The sequence below is a fragment of the Oncorhynchus mykiss genome, chromosome 32 (assembly GCF_013265735.2).
Source record: "Oncorhynchus mykiss isolate Arlee chromosome 32, USDA_OmykA_1.1, whole genome shotgun sequence".
Lineage (NCBI taxonomy): Eukaryota > Metazoa > Chordata > Actinopteri > Salmoniformes > Salmonidae > Oncorhynchus > Oncorhynchus mykiss.
In genome coordinates, this window is record NC_050572.1 from 9,922,534 (window position 1) to 9,942,670 (window position 20,137).

The 20,137-nt window shown below is 44.0% G+C and overlaps 1 protein-coding gene across 5 annotated transcripts in view; it reads right to left on the minus strand.

The window, feature by feature from the left end:
* The window catches only part of LOC110489369 (pumilio homolog 1), a 63,429-nt gene that overhangs the window by 38,885 nt on the left and 4,407 nt on the right, over positions 1–20,137 (minus strand). For 3 of the 5 annotated variants that reach the window (XM_036971534.1, XM_036971531.1, XM_036971532.1), the window contains exons 2-6: positions 15,751–15,923; positions 15,460–15,582; positions 5,435–5,503; positions 5,022–5,127; positions 4,220–4,410 (exon numbers count right to left, since the gene is read on the minus strand). In XM_036971534.1, coding sequence (XP_036827429.1) covers positions 4,220–4,410; positions 5,022–5,127; positions 5,435–5,503; positions 15,460–15,582; positions 15,751–15,912 — 651 coding nt within the window. In that variant the 5' untranslated portion in view covers positions 15,913–15,923. The remainder of the gene's footprint in view (positions 1–4,219; positions 4,411–5,021; positions 5,128–5,434; positions 5,504–15,459; positions 15,583–15,750; positions 15,924–20,137) is intronic. The other 2 variants (XM_036971535.1, XM_036971533.1) reach the window with 1 other exon arrangement.

The window sequence follows — 20,137 nt, forward strand, 5'->3', positions numbered from 1 at the left end:
GTCGAGGTGTGAGACAAGGCTGCAATTTGAGTCCAAATCTTTTCAACATTTATATCAATGAATTAGCAGACATGTTGGACCAATCTCCAGCCCCAGGACTCACACTATTTGACACAGAGGTGAAATACCTGCTATATGCTGATGACTTGGTACTTCTATCACCAACCAAAGAAGGTCTTCAACAAAACATTAATATTCTGGAGCAATATTGCCATAATTGGGCCCTGGCAGTAAATTTCCAAAAAACTAAAATCATGATTTTCCAAAAAAAAACCAGATGTCAGAAACAAAAATGTAAATTCACCCTGAACAACACCTTAATTGAACACACAAAAAATTACACCTACCTTGGTCTGACCATATCTACATCGGGAAACTTTAATATGGCAGTGAAGGCCCTCAAAGAAAAAGCCCGCAGAGCAATGTATGCAATAAAAATGAAATTATTCAAAATCAACATCCCAATTAGAATTTGGACTAAAATATTTGACAGTGTAATCCTACCAATAGCACTTTATGGAAGTGAGGTTTGGGGGCCACTCAATAAACTGGATTTTAAAATGTGGGACAAACATCCAATTGAAACCCTACATGCAGAATTCTGTCGGAAAATTCTACAAGTCCAGAGAAATACACCAACTAATGCATGTAGGGCAGAATTGGGCCGTTTTCCAGTAATAATGAAAATACAGAAAAGATCATTAAAATTTTGGCTACATCTAAATTCAAGTCCAAATTCGAGTCTGCAATTTAAAGCACTTCAAGCCCAAGAGCTGAGCCCAGAAACGAGCCCTCTCAGTCAGCTGGTGATGGACCTCACCAATCAAGCTGACACCAGCACTGCTTCAAAAGAAAGAATTCCAATAAACAAAATCATGAACCAATCAAAGGAATCATACTTACAATACTGGAAAAACGAAACAAAATCCCAAAGCCGACTAAATTGCTATCTGACCCTAAACAGAGAATATGAATTGGCTGATTATCTCTACTCTGTCAGAGATACGAAGCAGAGACAGATCCTTACCAAGTACAGGCTGAGTGACCACCGATTGGCAATAGAAACCGGCAGACATAAAAAGACATGGCTACCCAAAGAGGAGCGTGTATGTGGTCACTGCATGACAGGGGAGGTAGAGACAGAGATGCACTTTCTCCTTTACTGTGATAAATATTCCTCACAAAGAGATTCATTATTCACAGAAATGACTACATATATTCCACATTTTTACAAATTGAACCCAGAGGAAAAACTAAGAATACTCATGGGCGAAGGAGCAATGGCTCCTCTTGCAGCCAAATATGTATTTTCCTGCCATAGCCTGAGGGACACTGAATAATAACATCTGCATAGTAAACAGTAACTTACTTATTATTACTATTATTGTTATTACTATAATTATTAATGTTTACTGTAGACTGTTACCATTTTATTGTATTTATTTTTGTATTATTATTTACTACCATTTTATATTATTATTTGCTATCATTTACAATTTTGTTACAATGTATATTGTATACATTGTTGCTTTGGCAATATTGACACAATGTTTTTCATGCCAATAAAGCAGCTTGAATTTGAATTTGAATTTGAGAGAGAGATGGAGAAAGAGAGAGAGAGAGAGAGATGGCGAAAGAGAGAGAGAGAGAGAGATGGAGAAAGAGAGAGAGAGAGAGAGATGGAGAAAGAGATGGAGAGAGAGAGAGAGATGGAGCGAGAGAGAGAGATGGAGCGAGAGAGAGAGATGGAGCGAGAGAGAGAGAGAGATGGAGAAAGAGAGAGAGAGAGAGAGATGGAGAAAGAGAGAGAGAGAGAAATGGAGAAAGAGAGAGATGGAGAAAGAGAGAGAGAGAGAGATGGAGAAAGAGAGAGAGAGAGAGATGGAGAAAGAGAGAGAGAGAGAGATGGAGAAAGAGAGAGAGAGAGAGAGAGAGAGATGGAGAAAGAGAGAGAGAGAGAGAGATGGAGAAAGAGAGAGAGAGAGAGAGAGAGAGATGGAGAAAGAGAGAGAGAGAGAGAGATGGAGAAAGAGAGAGAGAGAGAGAGATGGAGAAAGAGAGAGAGAGAGAGAGATGGAGAAAGAGATGGAGAGAGAGAGAGAGATGGAGCGAGAGAGAGAGAGATGGAGCGAGAGAGAGAGATGGAGCGAGAGAGAGAGATGGAGCGAGAGAGAGAGATGGAGCGAGAGAGATGGAGCGAGAGAGATGGAGCGAGAGAGATGGAGCGAGAGAGATGGAGCGAGAGAGATGGAGCGAGAGAGATGGAGCGAGAGAGATGGAGCGAGAGAGATGGAGCGAGAGAGATGGAGCGAGAGAGATGGAGCGAGAGAGATGGAGCGAGAGAGATGGAGCGAGAGAGATGGAGCGAGAGAGTTGGAGCGAGAGAGTTGGAGCGAGAGAGTTGGAGCGAGAGAGTTGGAGCGAGAGAGTTGGAGCGAGAGAGTTGGAGCGATGGAGATGGATGGATGGAGGGAGGGAGTGAGGGAGTGAGGGAGTGAGGGAGTGAGGGAGTGAGGGAGTGAGGGAGGGAGGGAGGGAGGGAGGGAGGGAGGGAGGGAGGGAGGGAGGGAGGGAGGGAGGGAGGGAGGGAGGGAGGGAGGGAGGGAGGGATAAATAAATGTTGGGCGACAGATTGAGAACATTGTGATTGACACATTGATCAATCAATTGACAGTAATACAGAGGTAACAGCAGGAGATCCATAGAGCTGAGAGAGATCTAAAGAGACAGAGAGAGAGAGATCTAAACGAGACAGAGAGAGAGAGATCTAAACAAGACAGAGAGAGAGATCTAAACGAGACAGAGAGAGCTCTAACGAGACACAGAGAGATGTTAAAGGAATTAAATTGCTCTATGTTTTAACACCCAATTAAAATTAAACACTCTGTCAATTCATAAGGATTTGTAAGACCCTTATTCTATAATAATGGACAGAGCCCAGTCTTAAAGTCAATCAGCAGAGTTTATTCACAAGAGTACTGAATACGATACAGTTTACCACAAGTTATAAACTGAAAATGACGTCCTTAGTTTCAGCACCAACCCGTGCCATCTCCGTTCCAGTACAAAGGCTGTATCTCAAGCCTTCCCACATCCGTCTCCCTACCAATTTAATATAATTTACGAGCCAAGGTCTTCACGTGTAGATAAGCATTCTAGCCAGTCTGAAGATATCGTTCATTCATTTCTACCAAGGAACAGACAGTCATTGTTCTAACTCTTGACCACATTCACACACATTATATTCAGTACTGGGATCAAGAAAGAAAATTCATACGTATACAACAACATAATAGTATTCTGATTAGTCAGTCCTGATTGAAATGTATACATAATTAGTCATCATTGATAAAAATTCCCTTAACAAGAGAGAGATCTAAAGAGACACAGAGAGAGAGATCTAAAGAGACACAGAGAGAGAGATCTAAAGAGACACAGAGAGAGACATCTAAAGAGACACAGAGAGCGAGAGATCTAAAGACAGAGAGAGAGATCTAAAGAGACAGAGAGAGAGAGAGAGAGAGAGAGAGAGAGAGACAGATCTAAACAAGACACAGAGAGAGAGATCTAAATGAGACAGAGCGAGAGAGATCTAAACAAGACAGAGAGAGAGATCTAAACAAGACAGAGAGAGATCTAAATGAGACGGAGAGAGATCTAACGAGACACAGAGAGAGAGAGAGCTCTAACGAGACACAGAGAGAGAGAGAGCTCTAACGAGACACAGAGAGAGAGAGAGCTCTAACGAGACAGAGAGAGAGAGATCTAAAGAGACAGCGAGAGAGAGATCTAAAGAGACAGAGAGAGAGATCTAAAGAGACAGAGAGAGAGATCTAAAGAGAGAGAGAGAGAGATCTAAAGAGACACAGAGAGAGAGAGCTCTAACGAGACACAGAGAGAGAGATCTAAAGAGACAGAGAGAGATATAAAGAGACAGAGAGAGAGATCTAAATGAGACAGAGAGAGAGATCTAACGAGACACAGAGAGAGAGAGCTCTAACGAGACACAGAGAGAGAGAGCTCTAACGAGACACAGAGAGAGAGATCTAAAGAGACAGAGAGAGAGAGAGAGAGAGAGATCTAAACGAGACCACGGATGCAGTATAACCAAGTGCCGCAAGGAGTCCAGGTTGCCAGTGGTGAAGATGGGTCAGCATTGATGATCTATGTAGACATATGAATTGAATGATGGGAGTGTAAATGAACGTAGGCTACTTACGAAAGGTCCCTTACGGAGGCAGGAGTCCAGTTTCTCGGCGGGAGAAGAGGAGAGGACGTATTCTACCATACTGACACCCAAGCCCCCGCTCTCTGACCGCGGTGACATCACTGACCCGCCCACCTCCCCGCCGCCATGGAAACCCCCACCCGGCCGATGAGACACCATGATTGGCTGAGACACCAAGTGGTCTGGTAGAGGAGAAAGAAAAAGAGACCTATTGTCAAACTGCCAAGCACACGTACACATTTGGCTGGGCACTCATTGGTGTTTCAACCCAGGGGCTGGGCACCCATTGGTGTTTCAACCCAGGGGCTGGGCACTCATTGGTGTTTCAACCCAGGGGCTGGGCACTCATTGGTGTTTCAACCCAGGGGCTGGGCACCCATTGGTGTTTCAACCCAGGGGCTGGGCACTCATTGGTGTTTCAACCCAGGGGCTGGGCACCCATTGGTGTTTCAACCCAGGGGCTGGGCACTCATTGGTGTTTCAACCCAGGGGCTGGGCACCCATTGGTGTTTCAACCCAGGGGCTGGGCACCCATTGGTGTTTCAACCCAGGGGCTGGGCACCCATTGGTGTTTCAACCCAGGGGCTGGGCACCCATTGGTGTTTCAACCCAGGGGCTGGGCACCCATTGGTGTTTCAACCCAGGGGCTGGGCACTCATTGGTGTTTCAACCCAGGGGCTGGGCACTCATTGGTGTTTCAACCCAGGGGCTGGGCACTCATTGGTGTTTCAACCCAGGGGCTGGGCACTCATTGGTGTTTCAACCCAGGGGCTGGGCTCACTCTCGAGCTTACCTGTGGCCCCCCATGCGCTGCCCCTCCACTGGTCCAGGAAGATCCCCTTTGGTCCATCTTTTCCAGCTTCGTCACTCTCCCAAAACTTCTTACCTGTCAAAAGCTGCTGTAAAAAGGAGAGGGGGAGGGGAGAGAAAGAGATGGAGAAAGACAGAAAGAGAAAGGGAGGAGAGAAACAGAAAGAGGAACAAGAGAAAAAAAGAGAGAGAGAGAGAGAGAGAGAGAATATTGAAAGAAAGAGAAGTGAAAGAAGTGTCAGGGCGTTTTCCTCGGAATGACTAAATATAGCAGCAGGATTTATGGGTTACTTTATTCTGGGCTACAGTGCTCTTCCTACCACTATCACATGGCCTTCTGTAGGCTGAATGTCTATGGTCCTCTATCTACTTGACCTGTAACCCCTGACCCCTTACCTCTCCCATGGCACGCCCCTCTAGAGCCAGAGCCTGGAAATCATGGTTCAGCTCATCCATCGACCGCCCCTGAAGAGAGAGACCAGGTTATAACACTAGAGACCAGGTTATAACAACACTACACTACAGAGACCAGGTTATAACTACACCTACAGAGACCAGGTTATAACAACGCTACACCTACAGAGACCAGGTTATAACAACGCTACACTTACAGAGACCAGGTTATAACAACGCTACACTACAGAGACCAGGTTATAACAACGCTACACTACAGAGACCAGGTTATAACAACGCTACAATACAGAGACCAGGTTATAACAACACTACACTACAGAGACCAGGTTATAACAACACTACACTACAGAGACCAGGTTATAACAACACTACACTACAGAGACCAGGTTATAACAACACTACACTACAGAGACCAGGTTATAACAACACTACACTACAGAGACCAGGTTATAACAACACTACACTACAGAGACCAGGTTATAACAACACTACACTACAGAGACCAGGTTATAACAACACTACACTACAGAGACCAGGTTATAACAACACTACACTACAGAGACCAGGTTATAACAACACTACACTACAGAGACCAGGTTATAACAACACTACACTACAGAGACCAGGTTATAACAACACTACACTACAGAGACCAGGTTATAACAACACTACAGAGACCAGGTTATAACTACACCTACAGAGACCAGGTTATAACAACGCTACACCTACAGAGACCAGGTTATAACTACACTACAGAGACCAGGTTATAACAGCACTACAGCGACCAGGTTATAACAACACTACAGACACCAGGTTATAACAACGCTACACCTACAGAGACCAGGTTATAACAACACACTAGAGACCAGGTTATAACACACTAGAGACCAGGTTATAACACACTAGAGACCAGGTTATAACAACGCTACACCTACAGAGACCAGGTTATAACAATACTACAGAGACCAGGTTATAACAACACACTAGAGACCAGGTTATAACAACACACTAGAGACCAGGTTATAACAACACACTAGAGACCAGGTTATAACAACACACTAGAGACCAGGTTATAACAACACACTAGAGACCAGGTTATAACAACACTACACTACAGAGACCAGGTTATAACAACACCACTACAGAGACCAGGTTATAACAACACTACACTACAGAGACCAGGTTATAACAACACTACACTACAGAGACCAGGTTATAACAACACTACACTACAGAGACCAGGTTATAACAACACTACACTACAGAGACCAGGTTATAACAACACTACACTACAGAGACCAGGTTATAACAACACTACACTACAGAGACCAGGTCATAACTACACACTAGAGACCAGGTTATAACAACACACTAGAGACCAGGTTATAACAACACACTAGAGACCAGGTTATAACAATACTACAGAGACCAGGTTATAACAATACTACAGAGACCAGGTTATAACAACACACTAGAGACCAGGTTATAACAACACACTAGAGACCAGGTTATAACTACACACTAGAGACCAGGTTATAACAACACACTAGAGACCAGGTTATAACAACACACTAGAGACCAGGTTATAACAATACTACAGAGACCAGGTTATAACAATACTACAGAGACCAGGTTATAACAACACTACAGAGACCAGGTTATAACAACACACTAGAGACCAGGTTATAACAACACACTAGAGACCAGGTTATAACAACACTACACTACAGAGACCAGGTTATAACTACACCTACAGAGACCAGGTTATAAGGACACTACACTACAGAGACCAGGTTATAACAATACTACAGAGACCAGGGTATAACAACACACTAGAGACCAGGTTATAACAACACTACACTACAGAGACCAGATTATAACAACACCCCTACACTACAGACAGAGAGACCAGGTTAGAATAACACCTACAGAGAGAGACCAGGTTAGAATAACACCCCTACACTACACCTACAGAGAGACCAGGTTAGAATAACACCCCTACATGACACTACAGAAAGAGAGACCAGGTTAGAATAACACCTACAGAGAGAGAGAGACCAGGTTATAATAACACCCCTACACTACAGAAAGAGAGACCAGGTTAGAATAACACCCCTACACTACACCTACAGAGAGACCAGGTTAGAATAACACCCCTACACTACACCTACAGGGAGACCAGGTTAGAATAACACCTACAGAGAGACCAGGTTAGAATAACACCCCTACACTACAGACAGAGAGACCAGGTTAGAATAACACCCCTACACTACACCTACAGGGAGACCAGGTTAGAATAACACCTACAGAGAGACCAGGTTAGAATAACACCCCTACACTACACCTACAGAGAGAGACCAGGTTAGAATAACACCCCTACACTACAGACAGAGAGACCAGGTTAGAATAACACCTACAGAGAGACCAGGTTAGAATAACACCCCTACACTACAGACAGAGAGACCAGGTTAGAATAACACCCCTACACTACAGACACAGAGAGACCAGGTTAGAATAACACCTACAGAGAGAGACCAGGTTAGAATAACACCTACAGAGAGAGACCAGGTTAGAATAACACCTACAGAGAGAGACCAGGTTAGAATAACACCTACAGAGAGAGACCAGGTTAGAATAACACCTACAGAGAGAGACCAGGTTAGAATAACACCTACAGAGAGAGACCAGGTTAGAATAACACCCCTACACTACAGACAGAGAGACCAGGTTAGAATAACACCCCTACACTACAGACAGAGAGCAGGTTAGAATAACACCCCTACACTACACCTACAGAGAGACCAGGTTAGAAAAACACCCCTACACTACAGACAGAGACCAGGTTAGAATAACACCCCTACACTACACCTACAGAGAGACAAGGTTAGAATAACACCCCTACACTACACCTACAGAGATACCAAGTTAGAATAACACCTACAGAGAGACCAGGTTAGAATAACACCTACAGAGAGAGACCAGGTTAGAATAACACCTACAGTGAGACCAGGTTAGAATAACACCCCTACACTACAGACAGAGAGACCAGGTTAGAATAACACCTACAGAGAGACCAGGTTAGAATAACACCCCTACACTACAGACAGAGAGACCAGGTTAGAATAACACCCCTACACTACACCTACAGAGAGACCAGGTTAGAATAACACCCCTACACTACAGACAGAGAGAACCGGGTTAGAATAACACCTACAGAGAGACCAGGTTAGAATAACACCCCTACACTACAGACAGAGAGACCAGGTTAGAATAACACCTACAGAGAGACCAGGTTAGAATAACACCCCTACACTACAGACAGAGAGACCAGGTTAGAATAACACCCCTACACTACACCTACAGACAGACCAGGTTAGAATAACACCTACAGAGAGACCAGGTTAGAATAACACCCCTACACTACAGACAGAGAGACCAGGTTAGAATAACACCCCTACACTAGACACAGAGAGACCAGGTTAGAATAACACCTACAGAGAGAGACCAGGTTAGAATAACACCTACAGAGAGAGACCAGGTTAGAATAACACCTACAGAGAGAGACCAGGTTAGAATAACACCTACAGAGAGAGACCAGGTTAGAATAACACCTACAGAGAGAGACCAGGTTAGAATAACACCCCTACACTACAGACAGAGAGCAGGTTAGAATAACACCCCTACACTACACCTACAGAGAGACCAGGTTAGAAAAACACCCCTACACTACAGACAGAGACCAGGTTAGAATAACACCCCTACACTACAGACAGAGAGACCAGGTTAGAATAACACCCCTACACTACAACTACAGAGATACCAAGTTAGAATAACACCTACATAGAGACCAGGTTAGAATAACACCTACAGAGAGAGACCAGGTTAGAATAACACCTACAGTGAGACCAGGTTAGAATAACACCTACAGAGAGAGACCAGGTTAGAATAACACCTACAGAGAGAGACCAGGTTAGAATAACACCTACAGAGAGAGACCAGGTTAGAATAACACCTACAGAGAGAGACCAGGTTAGAATAACACCCCTACACTACAGACAAAGAGACCAGGTTAGATTAACACCCCTACACTACAGACAGAGAGACCAGGTTAGAATAACACCCCTACACTACAGACAGAGAGCAGGTTAGAATAACACCCCTACACTACACCTACAGAGAGACCAGGTTAGAAAAACACCCCTACACTACAGACAGAGACCAGGTTAGAATAACACCCCTACACTACAGACAGAGAGACCAGGTTAGAATAACACCCCTACACTACACCTACAGAGATACCAAGTTAGAATAACACCTACAGAGAGACCAGGTTAGAATAACACCTACAGAGAGAGACCAGGTTAGAATAACACCTACAGTGAGACCAGGTTAGAATAACACCCCTACACTACAGACAGAGAGACCAGGTTAGAATAACACCTACAGAGAGACCAGGTTAGAATAACACCCCTACACTACAGACAGAGAGACCAGGTTAGAATAACACCCCTACACTACACCTACAGAGAGACCAGGTTAGAATAACACCCCTACACTACAGACAGAGAGACCAGGTTAGAATAACACCTACAGAGAGAGACCAGGTTAGAATAACACCTACAGAGAGGGACCAGGTTAGAATAACACCTACAGAGAGAGACCAGGTTAGAATAACACCCCTACACTACACCTACAGAGAGACCAGGTTAGAATAACACCCCTAAACTACAACTACAGGGAGACCAGGTTATAATAACATCCCTACACTACACCTACAGGGAGAGACCAGGTTAGAATAACACCCCTACACTACACCTACAGAGAGACAAGGTTAGAATAACACCCCTACACTACACCTACAGAGAGACCAGTTTAGAATAACACCTACAGAGAGACCAGGTTAGAATAACACCTACAGAGAGAGACCAGGTTAGAATAACACCCCTACACTACAGACAGAGAGACCAGGTTAGAATAACACCTACAGAGAGAGACCAGGTTAGAATAACACCCACAGAGAGACCAGGTTAGAATAACACCCCTACACTACACCTACAGAGAGACCAGTTTAGAATAACACCTACAGAGAGTCCAGGTTAGAATAACACCTACAGAGAGACCAGGTTAGAATAACACCTACAGAGAGACCAGGTTAGAATAACACCTACAGTGAGACCAGGTTAGAATAACACCCCTACACTACAGACAGAGAGACCAGGTTAGAATAACACCTACAGAGAGACCAGGTTAGAATAACACCCCTACACTACAGACAGAGAGACCAGGTTAGAATAACACCCCTACACTACACCTACAGAGAGACCAGGTTAGAATAACACCCCTACACTACAGACAGAGAGACCAGGTTAGAATAACACCTACAGAGAGACCAGGTTAGAATAACACCCATACACTACAGACAGAGAGACCAGGTTAGAATAACACCTACAGAGAGACCAGGTTAGAATAACACCCCTACACTACAGACAGAGAGACCAGGTTAGAATAACACCCCTACACTACACCTAGAGAGAGACCAGGTTAGAATAACACCCCTACACTACAGACAGAACAGGTTAGAATAACACCTACAGAGAGACTAGGTTAGAATAACACCCCTACACTACAGACAGAGAGACCAGGTTAGAATAACACCCCTACACTACACCTACAGAGAGACCAGGTTAGAATAACACCCCTACACTACAGACAGAGAGACCAGGTTAGAATAACACCTACAGAGAGAGACCAGGTTAGAATAACACCTACAGAGAGAGACCAGGTTAGAATAACACCTACAGAGAGAGACCAGGGTAGAATAACACCCCTACACTACAGACAGAGAGACCAGGTTAGAATAACACCTACAGAGAGACCAGGTTAGAATAACACCCCTACACTACAGACAGAGAGACCAGGTTAGAATAACACCCCTACACTACACCTACAGAGAGACCAGGTTAGAATAACACCCCTACACTACAGACAGACCAGGTTAGAATAACACCTACAGAGAGACCAGGTTAGAATAACACCCCTACACTACACCTACAGAGAGACCAGGTTAGAATAACACCCCTACACTACAGACAGAGAGACCAGGTTAGAATAACACCTACAGAGAGAGACCAGGTTAGAATAACACCTACAGAGAGAGACCAGGTTAGAATAACACCCCTACACTACAGACAGAGAGACCAGGTTAGATTAACACCCCTACACTACAGACAGAGAGACCAGGTTAGAATAACACCCCTACACTACAGACAGAGAGCAGGTTAGAATAACACCCCTACACTACACCTACAGAGAGACCAGGTTAGAAAAACACCCCTACACTACAGACAGAGACCAGGTTAGAATAACACCCCTACACTACAGACAGAGAGACCAGGTTAGAATAACACCCCTACACTACACCTACAGAGATACCAAGTTAGAATAACACCTACAGAGAGACCAGGTTAGAATAACACCTACAGAGAGAGACCAGGTTAGAATAACACCTACAGTGAGACCAGGTTAGAATAACACCCCTACACTACAGACAGAGAGACCAGGTTAGAATAACACCTACAGAGAGACCAGGTTAGAATAACACCCCTACACTACAGACAGAGAGACCAGGTTAGAATAACACCCCTACACTACACCTACAGAGAGACCAGGTTAGAATAACACCCCTACACTACAGACAGAGAGACCAGGTTAGAATAACACCTACAGAAAGACCAGGTTAGAATAACACCCATACACTACAGACAGAGAGACCAGGTTAGAATAACACCCCTACACTACAGACAGAGAGACCAGGTTAGAATAACACCCCTACACTACAGACAGAACAGGTTAGAATAACACCTACAGAGAGACCAGGTTAGAATAACACCTACAGAGAGACCAGGTTAGAATAACACCCCTACACTACAGACAGAGAGACCAGGTTAGAATAACACCCCTACACTACACCTACAGAGAGACCAGGTTAGAATAACACCCCTACACAACAGACAGAGAAACCAGGTTAGAATAACACCTACAGAGAGAGACCAGGTTAGAATAACACCTACAGAGAGAGACCAGGTTAGAATAACACCTACAGAGAGAGACCAGGTTAGAATAACACCCCTACACTACAGACAGAGAGACCAGGTTAGAATAACACCTACAGAGAGACCAGGTTAGAATAACACCCCTACACTACAGACAGAGAGACCAGGTTAGAATAACACCCCTACACTACACCTACAGAGAGACCAGGTTAGAATAACACCCCTACACTACAGACAGACCAGGTTAGAATAACACCTACAGAGAGACCAGGTTAGAAAAACACCCCTACACTACACCTACAGAGAGACCAGGTTAGAATAACACCCCTACACTACAGACAGAGAGACCAGGTTAGAATAACACCTACAGAGAGAGACCAGGTTAGAATAACACCTACAGAGAGGGACCAGGTTAGAATAACACCTACAGAGAGAGACCAGGTTAGAATAACACCTACAGAGAGAGACCAGGTTAGAATAACACCCCTACACTACACCTACAGAGAGACCAGGTTAGAATAACACCCCTAAACTACAACTACAGGGAGACCAGGTTATAATAACATCCCTACACTACACCTACAGGGAGAGACCAGGTTAGAATAACACCCCTACACTACACCTACAGAGAGACAAGGTTAGAATAACACCCCTACACTACACCTACAGAGAGACCAGTTTAGAATAACACCTACAGAGAGACCAGGTTAGAATAACACCTACAGAGAGAGACCAGGTTAGAATAACACCCCTACACTACAGACAGAGAGACCAGGTTAGAATAACACCTAGAGAGAGACCAGGTTAGAATAACACCCACAGAGAGACCAGGTTAGAATAACACCCCTACACTACAGACAGAACAGGTTAGAATAACACCTACAGAGAGACCAGGTTAGAATAACACCCCTACACTACAGACAGAGAGACCAGGTTAGAATAACACCCCTACACTACACCTACAGAGAGACCAGGTTAGAATAACACCCCTACACAACAGACAGAGAAACCAGGTTAGAATAACACCTACAGAGAGAGACCAGGTTAGAATAACACCTACAGAGAGAGACCAGGTTATAATAACACCCCTACACTACAGAAAGAGAGACCAGGTTAGAATAACACCCCTACGCTACAGACAGAGAGACCAGGTTAGAATAACACCTACAGAGAGACCAGGTTAGAATAACACCCCTACACTACACCTACAGCGAGACCAGGTTAGAATAACACCCCTACACTACACCTACAGGGAGACTAGGTTATAATAACACCCCTACACTACACCTACAGGGAGAGACCAGGTTAGAATAACACCCCTACACTACACCTACAGGTTAGAATAACACCCCTACACTACACCTACAGAGAGACCAGGTTAGAATAACACCCCTACACTACACCTACAGAGAGACCAGTTTAGAATAACACCTACAGAGAGAGACCAGGTTATAATAACACCCCTACACTACACCTACAGGGAGAGACCAGGTTAGAATAACACCCCTACACTACACCTACAGGGAGAGACCAGGTTAGAATAACACCCCTACACTACACCTACAGAGAGACCAGTTTAGAATAACACCTACAGAGAGACCAGTTTAGAATAACACCTACAGAGAGACCAGGTTAGAATAACACCTACAGAAAGAGACCAGGTTAGAATAACACCCACAGAGAGACCAGGTTAGAATAACACTCCTACACTACACCCACAGAGAGACCAGGTTATAATAACACCCCTACACTACAGAAAGAGAGACCAGGTTAGAATAACACCTACAGAGAGAGACCAGGTTAGAATAACACCCCTACACTACACCTACAGGGAGAGACCAGGTTAGAATAACACCCCTACACTACACCTACAGAGAGACCAGGTTAGAATAACACCTACAGAGGGAGACCCGATTAGAATAACACCCCTACACTACAGACAGAGAGACCAGGTTAGAATAACATCCCTACACTACACCTACAGAGAGACCAGGTTAGAATAACACCTACAGAGAGAGACCAGGTTAGAATAACACCTACAGAGAGAGACCAGGTTAGAATAACACCCCTACACTACAGAAAGAGAGACCAGGTTAGAATAACACCCCTACACTACACCTACAGAGAGACCAGGTTAGAATAACACCCCTACACTACACCTACAGGGAGAGACCAGGTTAAGATAACACCCCTACACTACACCTACAGAGAGACCAGGTTAGAATAACACCCCTACACTACAGAGAGACCAGGTTAGAATAACACCCCTACACTACAGAGAGAGACCAGGTTAGAATAACACCCCTACACTTCACCTACAGAGAGAGACCAGGTTAGAATAACACCCCTACACTACAGACAGAGAGACCAGGTTAGAATAACACCTACAGAGAGACCAGGTTAGAATAACACCCCTACACTACAGACAGAGAGACCAGGTTAGAATAACACCTACAGAGAGAGACCAGGTTAGAATAACACCCCTACACTACAGACAGAGAGAGACCAGGTTAGAATAACACCCCTACACTACAGACAGAGACCAGGTTAGAATAACACCCCTACACTACAGACAGAGACCAGGTTAGAATAACACCCCTACACTACAGACAGAGAGACCAGGTTAGAATAACACCCCTACACTACACCTACAGAGAGACCAGGTTAGAATAACACCTACAGAGGGAGACCAGGTTAGAATAACACCCCTACACTACAGACAGAGAGAGACCAGGTTAGAATAATACCTACAGAGGGAGACCAGGTTAGAATAACACCCCTACACTACAGACAGAGAGAGACCAGGTTAGAATAATACCTGCAGAGGGAGACCCGATTAGAATAACATCCCTACACTACAGCAAGAGGGGCAAGATTACACTCAGAGAGACTGTCAGTAAAGAGTAGGCCCATAAACTCAAAACCTAGACCATTTTTCTGATTTTACACCAGTACCTGGCTGTCGTGGATATTCTCCCCAGTGGGCCAGCGGTGTTTGCCAGGCTGCTCTCCGTGCTGCCGCTGGAAGCAGTAATTCACCATGGCATCATCCTGAGAGCGCCCCGTACCCGCCACGCCCTGCAGAACACACACAGCTAACATCTCTGAACATCTGTCAGTCTGTGTGACGTGTACTGCAGTCTGACATAGATTTAAAAACCTACCAGCCACTCAGAATATTATCATTATTTTAGAATACCTGCATTTGGCAGGTGTTAATTTTATGCCCTGGTCTCCATCCCTTACCTGCTGGCTTGGTGGCGGGGCATGTGGGGTCTGTCCGGCCGGGGGGGCGTGTCCTCCGCTGCTCAGCACCACCGGCATGCTGGGAGTTGAGGTTCTGAGGTGGGGGCTGAACGAGTCCTGCCAGAGCACTGCTTTACCCTTCAACACACACACGCTGCTCATTCCACCACGGCCTGAGGAAGAGACACACACCGTTAGTTGAAATATTCACACATAACCGATATATCTGACAATATTTTTTATTATTGTAGCTGAACAAAAATATCATGACATCGTGGGCTGTGCTTAAAACAGCCCTCTAAATATACTCCGAAAGCATATTTCTTAAAGAGCCACTGAACACGCCAATTGGCCAATTCCGCATTTGGTTAGTGATGTTTGAGACACTGTACAAGCGAAAGCCTATTTCAATCTTTCAAAATCCAATTTCTATATAGATATATATAGATATATATAGATATATATATATCTATATATATATATCTATAGATATATATATATATCTATATCTATATCTATATCTATATCTATATCTATATCTATATCTATATACACATACACACACACACACAGTGGGGGGGAAAAGTATTTAGTCAGCCACCAATTGTGCAAGTTCTCCCACTTTAAAAGATGAGAGAGGCCTGTAATTTTCATCATAGGTACACTTCAACTATGACAGACAAAATGAGAAAAAAAAATCCAGAAAATCACATTGTAGGATTTTCAATGAATTTATTTGCAAATTATGGTGGAAAATAAGTATTTGGTCACCTACAAACAAGCAAGATTTCTGGCTCTCACAGACCTGTAACAACTTCTTTAAGAGGCTCCTCTGTCCTCCACTCGTTACCTGTATTAATGGCACCTGTTTGAACTTATCAGTATAAAATACACCTGTCCACAATGCTTCTTACGATTACAGGCCTCTCTCATCTTTTTAAGTGGGAGAACTTGCACAATTGGTGGCTGACTAAATACTTTTTTGCCCCACTGTATATTGACAAAAAACAGATTCCATATGGGATTGAGTGATGGGGCTTTGCACAGATGGGGTCCTATCTATGGCGGGGCGGCAGGCAGGCCTCTGCACTCTAGTTATGAATGAGTCGCCCTCAGCCATACGGACGCATTAAAATATATATATATAGATATATATATATATATATATTACACCTTTATTTAACCAGGTAGGCCAGTTGAGAACAAGTTCTCATTTACAACTGTGACCTGGCCAAGATAAAGCAAAGCAGTGTGACAAAAAAACAACACAGCTACACAAACAAACGTACAGTCAATAACACAATAGAAAATTCTGTATACAGTGTGTGCAAATGAATGAGGTAAGGCAATAAATAAGGCCAATAGTGGCGAAGTAATGACAATGACCAGCAGTGATGTGCAGATGAGGATGTGCAAGTGGATATACTGGTGTGAAAAAGAGCAGAAAAAACATAACAAATATGGGAACGAGGTAGGTAGTTGGTTGGATGGGCTATTTACAGATGGGCTGTGTACAGCTGCAGCGATCGGTAAGCTGCCCTGACAGCTGACGCTTAAAGTTAGTAGAGGGAGATATGTCTCCAACTTCAGTGTTTTTTGTAATTAGTTTGCATTGAGTATGATACACCGAGAAGAACTGTCAGCAAAAGAGCTAAGAGCACAGAACTCTGAGACCGCATCCACTGCGCACACCCCCCTGTTATCAAAAACCCATCAGAGCATGAGAATGTTCCATTTCACTCCGGTCATCCCTACTGCCTCTGATCTGGTGGACTCACTACACACCAATTCTTTGTTTGTAAATTATGTCTGAGTGTTGGAGTATGCCCCTGGTTGTCCGTAAAAAAAATGTTTTAAATCAATTTAAAAAATCATTGGTTTTGTAGCATAAACTGGGAATTTAATTTTTTTCACTGATATGACTGTCTGTTTGTTTCATATCTGCAAAGTAGTTAAAACACTGTCAGTTCCACTTTCAGGTGTAGATGTCCCAAGGATCCCGGATAGCAATAACCCTCAGTGAATGGAGTCAAGTACTCTCCCACTGCTGGCTCGATAGGGGTGGTAAATGTACATCCGAACCAGTCCTTGACAACCCATATATTGAAACTTAGCAACGAAGTGCTATGTTGTGTTTTCTTAGTGTCTCTGAAAACATCTGAATGACAGAGTCAGAGCTTGAGGAATAAATACCCTTCGCAAAGAGCAATTATAAAAACTGGTTGGTTCCAGCCTTTAATGTATATCGTATTCCACAGGTATGACAAAACATTTCTTTTTACAACTCTAATTACATTGGTAACCAGTTTATAATAGCAATAAGGCACCTCAGGGGTTTGTGGTATATGGCCAATATACCATGGCTAAGGGCTGTGTCCAGGCACTCCGCGTTGCGTCGTGGAACTAAAAACAGCTCTTAGCCATGGTATATTGGCCATATACACCACACCTCCGCAGGCCTTATTGATTAATTATAACATGCCAGATTTAGAGGGCTTCACTAAGGGGCTGTAACATTAACGTTGCCACGACGATGACGATGTTCTTAGCACGCCACTTGTTTTACATTTACACCCTAGCGTGGCGCTTCACCTCAGGACACCCTAGCGTGGCGCTTCACCTCAGGACACCCTAGCGTGGCGCTTCACCTCAGGACACCCTAGCGTGGCGCTTCACCTCAGGACACCCTAGCGTGGCGCTTCACCTCAGGACACCCTAGCGTGGCGCTTCACCTCAGGACACCCTAGCGTGGCGCTTCACCTCAGGACACCCTAGCGTGGCGCTTCACCTCAGGACACCCTAGCGTGGCGCTTCACCTCAGGACACCCTAGCGTGGCGCTTCACCTCAGGACACCCTAGCGTGGCGCTTCACCTCAGGACACCCTAGCGTGGCGCTTCACCTCAGGACACCCTAGCGTGGTGCTTCACCTCAGGACACCCTAGCGTGGCGCTTCACCTCAGGACACCCTACTGTGGCACTTCACCTCAGGACACCCTACCGTGGCACTTCATCTAACAGTATACGGCCAGTGAACATTTTAGGCTCTTTATTGAGCTGGCAAGCTTGTATCTACTCACCGTAGAAGCAGTAACAGTTAGTTACTCTCCTCTCCAACTAGCGTAGATGTGTTGGGTGATAAGTGTCCGGTTTGAAGCGCGACAGAGGAAGATCGTCTCACAGCCATGTAAAGACTGTCCCCCACTTAAACGGCGATACAAATAAATCTGTAAAAGTCTTGTAACGGCTGATAATATCGGTCTGGCTCTAGTTACACACACACACACAACTCAAACTACACTCCTTTTAAACAAAATCTAGAATGGATTCACACACAGACTTGCAGGGACTGCAATCAACATTTTGATCCACCAGCTAGTGTTGTTGTGTCTTTTATTTTTTTTTGCAATTTGACTGACAACATATTCTAAGTGGTTTAATGTCTGGAGTACTGGAGCTAAATGTATAGTTTACAACACCATCCTCTGTCCCAAATGAATAGGAAACATTATCGGCACCTAATTCCTTCTAATTATACCGTGCCAATCGTTCCGATTCATTTGTGGTTGAGGCCTGAATATTTCTACTAATGAGAAATTTGAGTTACATTTGAGTTATGAAAACATCTGACCAACTTACATATTAAAGAGGGGAGGGGGGGGGGTCCCTTTATCTTCATACACAGCATGTTGTGAATCACACCCACACAGTGTCACAAACACACCCACACAGCCTAGCCCCAGAGGAAAGAAGGAGGTCAAATTCCATCAACATCATACTGACTCGCGTGGTGGTGTCCATGTTCGACTTAACTGACAGTATGAAATGGAACTAAAAACCCGATTCCTTTTCTCAGGGAAAAAAATAATAATAATAATAAAACATTTGGGGAGATATATAAATGAAAAGTTCAGACAAATTTGGTCTACTTCACTGTCAGTTTTGTCCTAGTTTGGTTGAATGTAAAACAAAATCAGAATACAGGAAGCCCATTAGAGCCACTATTAATTCATTTGTTGCCATTCTATGTTCATACAACATATTTAGACCATTTATTATTTAGAAAACATAAAATACCGAACAAATAAGAAATATTTTGTGTTATGATATTTTGGCGATGTCGCCCAGCCTACCACTAGTCTATTACCTTTCACTAGTTACAGACGGTGTGAAGGTAGCTCGGCCATGTAGGTAGGAAACAGAACTCAGGTGTAACTTACAGCCTATTGGTTTGGTTTAGTTCACCATAAGTAATATGTAGGCCTACATTACAGTTTAGACAGAAACACAGTCTCTGACAGTTATAATGTAAAGATGGCCACGAACAACATGGCTGATGTTTTACATTCTCCCAAAACAAATGTGCAAATTATTTTATTTTATTTTAAT